At 50.8% G+C, this 8,772-nt stretch overlaps 1 protein-coding gene across 4 annotated transcripts in view; it reads left to right on the forward strand.

Annotated features, from left to right (window-relative positions):
- Snrk (SNF related kinase) overlaps positions 1–6,224 on the forward strand; it is a 53,107-nt gene extending 46,883 nt beyond the window's left edge. For all 4 annotated transcript variants that reach the window (XM_005348140.2, XM_005348141.2, XM_026778976.1 and 1 more), the window contains 2 exons: positions 635–769; positions 2,862–6,224. In XM_005348140.2, coding sequence (XP_005348197.1) covers positions 635–769; positions 2,862–4,029 — 1,303 coding nt within the window. In that variant the 3' untranslated portion in view covers positions 4,030–6,224. The remainder of the gene's footprint in view (positions 1–634; positions 770–2,861) is intronic.
- Positions 6,225–8,772: the final 2,548 nt, after the last annotated feature.

Consider the following 8,772-nt stretch of genomic DNA (forward strand, 5'->3'; position numbering starts at 1 on the left):
CCTGAGTGCCATGTATTTTATTGTCATGTCTCCAGCCCCTGGCCACCATGGTGCCTGGCCTGACGTGGTATCCTGGGAGCTTGTTGTTTGAATGGATGAACAAGCACGTTGATTTCACTACAGCACAGGATGAGAGTGGCACCCTCTAGATTGCACTCATTGCTGTCCAGTGCCTCAACTGCCAGTACGTGCAAAAGTAAAAATCACTTTCCACCATTCTGATTGGCCCTGGCTCACCGACTGTCCAGGTAGCATGGGTCTTGTCTTTAGTCCATTCTTCTCATGAAAGCAAAGGATCCTCCTCAGCAGAAACCAGCTCCACATACCAGCCATGTTTCCAGAAAATATACATACTCTTAGAAGCTTGTTTCTTCCTCTTATGTCTGGACGCTGATACCAGTCCAGCCACACCGCAGTTTGTTCTTCTCTCACTGATCCGCACATATTTGTTCAGTTGCTTCTTTTGGATAATAACCTAAGAAACTACAGGGTTTAGTTCTCGCTAGTTTGTGTTTTTCTCATTTTAAAAGCTTCCCAGATACTGGATTTCATTAGGTTATACTAAAAAAAAAAAAAAAAATCTTGTAAAAATTTAGCTGCTTAACTTCTGATCGCTCTTGATTTGTTTCTCCAGAGCCCTGGAAACCAACAGATACAACCACATCACAGCCACTTACTTCTTACTCGCTGAAAGAATCCTGAGAGAAAAGCAAGAGAAGGAAATACAGACCAGGTCTGCAAGCCCCAGCAACATCAAGGCCCAGTTTAGGTGAGAAAATACCTTCATTGATATTCGTAAGTTAATGTTTTGAAATAGGGAGCTGTCTGTTGATGTTTCATAATTCTGCAGGGAGGAGATTCCTCACCCTCATGGCCATGACAGCAGGCTCCTCTGCTGTGTGCTGGCTGTGCCTCACCTCTTAGGTCCTTAAAGATTTCCTCCCGAAGCCGGGCAGTGGTGGCACACACCTTTAATCCCAGCACTCGGGAGGCAGAGGCAGGCGGATCTCTGTGAGTTTGAGACCAGCCTGGTCTACAGAGCTAGTTCCAGGACAGGCTCCAAAACCACAGAGAAACCCTGTCTCGAAAAAAAAAAAAAAAAAAAAAAGATTTCCTCCCGAGAGCAGTGTGAATTTCCCTTAGTTACTTGGAAGACTTTTAAATGGGGCATTTAGGGTTTCAGAGATTAGAGAGCTACTTCAGTTCATTGATTAGCTATTGGAATCTCAGGAACACATAGCTCTGATTTGGTTGAGTACCACTGTTGACCTCCCGAGGTGAGGAGGGTGGACTCTTGTTGGGGCCACTGACCAGAGCCTTCCCTGAAGTTGACCCTCGGGCTTGGTTGGTGGAGTGAAGCCTGCCCTGAGGGTTAGCAGCCCTGGGCTGGAATCAGCTCCCTCCGTGCACACACACACTCCTGCTCCACCTGCAGAGCTCGCTAGCGGCTTTCCTTCTTTCCCAGTAACATGTGCTCTTCCCTTGTTGGACTCTCCCGGTTGTCACCATTTGGACAGGTGAGTCCAGTGTCACATGCTCAGGAGAGGTGAGCCGCCGAACTGTGTCAGCCATGGGTGGGACTGTTCACCAGGTGTTTGCCAAAGCTACCCCTGAGTGTGGCTGCTCAGTGGGTTTTGCTTTAAGCTGATGGAGAAGAGCTGAGCCTGCATCCTACCATGCTGCTCCTCCTTCTCCATGGCCCGACTGCAGGTCCCGTGCCTTAGCTCCTACCCTGGGCCTCGCTCAGTGCTCTCTGCCTGGTTCTTTTCTCACATGGTGCCCACTGGAAACCTGCCTGCTCTGCACCTCCAACAGTGGCTGGGGCAAGTAGTAGTTTTTCCTCCCGTGAAGTTGCTGAGATATTTTACAACTGCAGTTTTAATTGGTATGAAATGCAGATGTCACTATGAAAATAGCTATCGCGAATGCCCTCAACATCTTACACCCTCAGCAGAGGACGACCAGGAACTCAGGCCCTCTACAGCCTCCCACATGGGACCTCCAGATTGAAAGACAGTGTTTCAGTTTTGCTCTCCAGTATGCTGTGTGGGGATTTATACTAGGTGAATCTCATCTGACTGTGAGAGCCAGACAGAGATTGTGTGTGTGTACATGTACATATGTAGATAGTACATGTGATGAACATGTGTGCATATGAGTCTGTCCATGTGTTTATTTGTGAGAGTATACTGGATATTTGTATGTAGGTGTACATGTGTATATGTGTAGATGAGAGCACATGCATGTGAGCATGCTTGTATGTGCATGTGTGTAGATGAGCTTGTCTGAAGGTATACGCGTGTGTGAGATCATATATGTAGCTGTGCATATATGTGTGTCTGGGTGTGTGTGAGTGTGTGTGTAGGTGTACATGGGTGTATGTGTAGACATGTGTGATGTTGAGGTTTAGGGAGAACTTGTGCTACCCCAATATTTGAGTGCCCCATGTTCTTTTCTGGGGGCTGTGGTGTGATGAAGTTGCCACATGTCCCTCTGGTATCCTTGCTGATGGACCTGAACTGCTTTTTACATCTGTGGGTTTCATCCTAGCTCTGTGTGTGTGAGGGCCTGCGTGCTATGGCTGGGTGCGGAGGTTAAGGATACCTTAGGTTTTGGTCCTCATCTTCATCTTGTCTGAGACAGGGTTTTCTCTGCCATGTGTGCAGGGATTGCTGGCCGATGATTCTGGAACTAATCCAGTCTTCATCCACCACCTTGTGATGGTGCTCAGCCTGTCACATCTGACGTGCCGTGGGTGGCCAGGTCCTCACACCTGGGCAGCCAACACTACCCACTGAGCTATTTGTCTCTCCAGGACAGGCCAGCTACTACATGACGATTGTCTTTCCTCTGTCACACAGGCAGTCATGGCCAACCAAAATCGATGTGCCCCAAGACCTTGAGGACGACCTCACTGCCACGCCTTTGTCACACGCCACTGTCCCACAGTCTCCTGCTCGGGCTGCTGACAATGTTCTTAATGGCCACAGGAGCAAAGGCCTGTGTGACTCGGCCAAGAAAGACGAGCTCCCAGAGCTGGCTGGGCCAGCACTGCCCACTGTGCCACCCGCGAGCCTGACGCCTGCTGCCAGTGGGCGGAAGTGTCTATTCAGGGTGGAAGAAGATGAGGAGGAGGAGGAGGAAGACAAGAAGCCTGTGTCTCTGTCCACGCAGGTGGTGCTGCGCCGGAAGCCGTCAGTCACGAACCGCCTGACATCCCGCAAGAGTGCTCCGGTGCTCAACCAGATCTTCGAAGAGGGCGAGTCCGACGATGAGTTCGACATGGACGAGAACCTGCCGCCCAAGCTGAGCCGGCTGAAGATGAACATCGCTTCGCCGGGCACAGTGCACAAGCGCTACCACCGCAGGAAAAGCCAGGGCCGTGGCTCGAGCTGCAGCAGCTCTGAGACCAGTGATGATGACTCTGAGAGCCGCAGGCGGCTGGACAAGGACAGCGGCTTTGCTTACTCATGGCACCGGCGTGACAGCAGTGAGGGACCGCCGGGCAGTGAGGGTGATGGCAGCGGCCAGAGCAAGCCTAGCAGTGGTGGTGGGGTGGACAAGACCAGCCCGGGCGAGCAGGGCACGGGCGGTGGCGGCCAGGGTGGCTCAGGTGGGACCCCATCAGGTGCAACAGGCTCCTCGCGGCGCTGTGCAGGCCCCGACTCCTCCTCATCCTCCCCAGCCTCGGCCTCCGCTGCTCCACGTGGTGCGGAGCTTGTGCAGAGCCTCAAACTTGTGAGCCTGTGCCTAGGCTCCCAGCTGCACGGCGCCAAGTACATTCTGGACCCGCAGAAGGCCTTGTTTTCCAGCGTGAAGGTGCAGGAGAAGTCCACGTGGAAGATGTGCATCAGCACCCCAGGCCCTGGCCCCGCTGCTGACCTGGACCCCGTGAGGACCAAGAAGCTGCGGAACAACGTGCTCCAGCTACCTCTGTGCGAAAAGACCATCTCCGTGAACATCCAGCGCAGCCGCAAGGAAGGGCTGCTCTGCGCCTCCAGCCCCGCCAGTTGCTGCCACGTCATCTGACCTGTAAAGCGCACTCCGCTCACTTCATTTGTTCTGACGTGACAATGCATGGTCTTTGTGCATGCTGCTACACGCTACTTTTCTTTTCCAGCCGAAAAGTCTACTGTGTGATTTTACATTCATGATTTCAGTGTGGATGACCAGGATGAAATTATCTATCTGGAACCCAACGTAAACGGAGTGCTTAGAAATTCATGTTCTGCACTTAACCTGGAGGGAAAATGCTTTCGTTTCCTTGTGAAAAGCCCAAATTCCTGTCCTGACCTCCGGTGATAGGGAAACTCCATGCTCTAGGCACGCTGGTGCCTGAGACAGAACCAAAGCAATAACGTGGTGATGCCCACAGGCCTGGGCAGAGCAACAGCCGCTGCCAGCCCCCCAGAGCCTGTGCACCAAGAACCGAGCCACGGTCTGAGCGCCCACACCTGTTTGTCTTAAGCGATAGTGTGAAAACAGTTGGGGCTCTTACGTTTTCATTGACAAAGATGTTCTTGTTTGTAGTAGGTGAGATCAGCTACTTAGCTTTGTGAGGCAGCTTCCCCTGTAGAATTACAAGGAGACAATCTTTTGTGAGGTGATGAGGTGAACTCTCGTCTTAACTCTTATTAGAGTGTATGTCTGTCTGTCTGACAGATCAAAAAGAAGCTCTGTAAGTCCCCCTGCAGGACACAGCGGGGTTTCCTTCAAACCTGTGTGGAGAGGAGACACTGGAGTTCCCGCTGCAGTGGTCACAGCGCACACAGATGGCAGCAGAGTCAACACCAACAGTAAAACAGCTTCCTGGAATTGGTTTTTCAGGAGCTTGGTAGTTAGGTGGCCTCTGGTTTCTCCATGCCATGGCAACATCTGGCTCAGCTGCAAAGAGCAGCTGACAAGAACTTCTCAGGAAAGGATAGTGCTCCAAGCCGCCTTCCTGCTGCACACTGACCAGAGTTCTGGTCCCGACTGATAATCATCTCCCCAGGCATCTTCTCGATGCATGTCTTCCCTAATCTTGGGAAGCCCAGATGCTGTTTTGGTTTTGTTTTTCACACTGTGCCCTAGAGGTTTTGAAAGCAGTACATAAGGGACCTGTGGGATGGGTGTCACTGGGCCCAGGGTCCTTCCCACACACTCTGCCACTTTCTTTCCTGACTCTGAGTGACCGTGTAATTCAGAGCGGGCAGGGCTCAGACTCAGTCAGCTCCTTTAGGGTTAATGTATATTACTCCGAACTTCACAGTATAACCTGACTATGCTAAGTAAAAGTTCTACTTAAGATACTTCCTAGACCTAGGCTAACTGCTTGTGCTTTAAGCTACAGTCCCATTCAGCGTGACATTTATGTAGTTGAAAGTGATGAAGAGAGATGTGTGGGTGAAGCCATAGAACATATTTGCTTGAAATTCTTAAGCAGGGATCTTCAAAGGGCCAGAAACCAGTGTGGTTCACAGAGACCGTGAGAGCCGTGTCTGTGTGAGCAAGGAGAGACGTTTGTAGGGCCATTGCAATAAACTGTCGCAGCTGTTTTCCAAGTAATGTACATACTCCTCTGTGGTCACGTCCAGCCTCGGAGTGCCGCCTCTCAACTCAGCCGTATGCGTTTGGTCTCCAGTGGTTTTATATTCAGGTGTATATACGGTGCTCACTTTAGATCAGCAGTGTTGGCCATTTATGCTGCAGAGCTGTATCATAGCCTTATTGTGTGTGGTTGGTGACCCTCTGGGCACATACATGTCTGTTGAGTGGTGTCTACCCATTCGTTGACAAGTGGATGTCTGTGCATGTGTCTTATGTCCTGGGATGTTGTCACGGGGCGGGAGCAGAACACCATCACACCAATAGTGGACCAAACTACTTCTTGCTCTAACCAGTGACTTGTCCCCTAACCTGTCTTCAGAAGTCACCTAGAGTTACAGTAGTGTATAAATTAAATATTGTGGGAAAAGTTAGTCTTGTATTTTTCTGTGTATATATATATATATATAATTATGTACTTCTGGAATTCTATCTGTATTTAAAGATGTGACAATCTTGACACCAATTTTAATAGTCATGAGACTGAACAAAGATGTCCTACGAGTCAGAGTTGGTGTGCACTGAGAACACAAACTCGTTGGCTGATTGGTCATTGCCTCTAGTTCTGACCAGTCTTTCTCCTTGTGTGACAGACGGGACGTGATCAATAATAAAGTGACAGACGGTGTTCAGCAATAGTCGCCGAGTCTGTGTGGTTTTCTCGTGAGTGTCGCTCTGTCCGTGCGAGTCCAGCACAAGGCGGTGGAGTTTGCGTCCCATCGTTTGTGGTGGGGCGGGCTGAAACCACGGTCCTGGCCGCAGTGTCAGGACGGCAGCCTTTCCTTTAATACTGCCTGGACAGAAAGAGAACAGAGCTGTAACTACTTCACCTGCTTTCCTCACCTGGCTCGTCCCCACCTTCGCAAACCACAAGCCCCTGCAGTCTTCATGGTTCCCTTTGCCTCAGTCGGTCAGCCTTTGTGTTCCTGCAGCCCTCCCTCCCTCACTGGTGACACGCTGGGTCCTGGACAGGCGACTATCTTGAGTCACTGTCACCTCCACTTGCAGAACCCAGGGGGCTCCTGTCATGGTGCTGTTTGACTATCACACAGTTCAGTGGGTCTTTGAGCATTCAGTGGTTTGTGTCACCATTTCCATAATCCATTTTTACACATCCAAAAAGGTCTTTTTTCAATATCCTTTTCCTTAGCCTTCCCGCTGGCCTAGGCTGTCACCATCCGGGGCCCAGCTTCATCCCTATGAGAATGGTGGCTGGGCTCTTCAAGCTGGAAAAGCCCCATTTTCTAGCTAGACCTTTGCTCCTCCCTGCCTCAATATTCACTTTCGCCAACTCATGCGGGCTCCAAACCACACACAGCCAGTCTTCCGGACACACCCACCTCTCTGCCAGGGACATATTTTAGTCTCCTCTTCGACTGAACACCTAGATACATCCAGAGAATCACAGTCTCAAGCCCCAGACTTGTCCTTGAAATGCCTCCTGCCCATTAGATGGCAGTCGCAGAAGTTCTGTGAACCAGGATTCTTGGTAGCAGCCTGCATCAGAGAGCTGTCTCACCCAGCAACAAAATACCTGGCTGGCAGCCTGAGGAAGGGCTTTATTTTGGTTCAGGGCTAAAGTCCACCATGGCAGGGAGGGTATGGAAGCAGGAGCTCGAGGTGACTGGTCATACACGTCTACAACCAGGGCGCAGAGTTGAATGCTGGGCTCAGCTCCCCTTTTATTTGTCCACAGTTGGGGAGGAGGTTTGCCTCAGCTAGCCCATAATTCCTCACAGACCTCCCCAAAGGCTAAGTATAGACAGTCCTCTGAGGTATGGACAGGACTCTCCTAGGTGACAGTGGATGCTGTCACTCTGACATGACAGGTCTACCCCCTGCCAACTTGATCTCCAAACAGCAATTTAAAGCCACAGCCTCTTAGCCCTTTCCATTGGTTCATGGCTATCTCAATGCAAAATAATTAGTCCAACTTCAGGAGTCCCCTAGTCTTTAACAGTTCCAACATTATTCAAAAGTCCAGAGCTGTCTTACCTGAGGCTCAAAGTATCTTAGCTGTGAGTGCCTATAAGCCAGCTACGTGCTTCTGACATATAGTGGTTCCCAGTGAACGTCCCCATACCTGAAGAGAAGCCTGGGGCTGGTCGTGGGTCCTGCAGCTCCATGCCTGGCAGTGGGGCTTGTGATGGGATCTCTGCCCCTGCTGCACAGCCAGCCAGCCTCTCTCAGGCTCCATCCCATTCCTCCACTCTTCCTCAGCAGCAGCTCTGCTTCTGAACTAACATCCTTGGGTTTCATCTTCACAGCTTCACATAGCAGCCTTTCAGGACCATTGACTGCCACAGACTGCGGGGCCTCGGCGTGCGGTGTGGACAATGCTGCCAGGTTCTGCTGCCAGCTAGGTACACAGCTTGGGCCCCTGGACCTGAGCAGGGAACCCCTCCTCCAGGGGCATCCTGAGATCCTGAGCTTACACTCTCTCTCCAGGGCCCCCTACCTGGAGCACTAGTTTCTCTGTGGGACTCGACTACAGCACTGTTGCTCTGTCTGTGCGTGCTTTCTCTGAGACTTTTAAATTTGCCCCAATTTTTCCCCATCAAACTGAATCTTTAAAACCTTTTTGCCTAGTTTGTACTGGTTTTTCACTCTGGGTCTGTATTAACGGTGGTAAAGCTACCAGGCCATAGCCTGAATGCTCTACGTTCTTGAACTTTCCTCCATCAAACACATCAGTCCATATCCTTACCTACACTGCAAATCTTGGGAGATGGACAGAACGAGAATGAATGCTTTGCTAGAATATAATTTGAACGGTCTCCAGCCCCGTTCCTAAGAGTCCTTGTCCCTCTGGAGCCTCATGAAGGGGCCTCCACATGCCCTCAGTATGCCTGTCTTCCAGGTTCCTTCCAGAATAGCCTGTTGATCTCTGCCTACAGAATTTCCTGGCCCAAAGTTCCAGACTCGCCTTCCTCTCACAGAGCAGTCCCAGAAACCTAAGCGGCACACTGTCAGGTGGACCGTAGCAACGAGCCCACTTTTCAGCCCTGGTTTTCTGTAGTCACCTGGCATTCATTGCTTTCTAGGCTCCTCCGGATCCTAGACTGTGTTAATAATCAGTTACATCACACGCCTCTGTCATCCCGCATCCCATAACAATAAGTTACATCACACACCTCTGTCATCCTGCATCCCATAACAAGTTACATCACACGTCTCTATCATCCC

Source organism: Microtus ochrogaster, chromosome 5, assembly GCF_000317375.1.
Source record: "Microtus ochrogaster isolate Prairie Vole_2 chromosome 5, MicOch1.0, whole genome shotgun sequence".
In the NCBI taxonomy this organism is placed as follows: Eukaryota; Metazoa; Chordata; class Mammalia; order Rodentia; family Cricetidae; genus Microtus; species Microtus ochrogaster.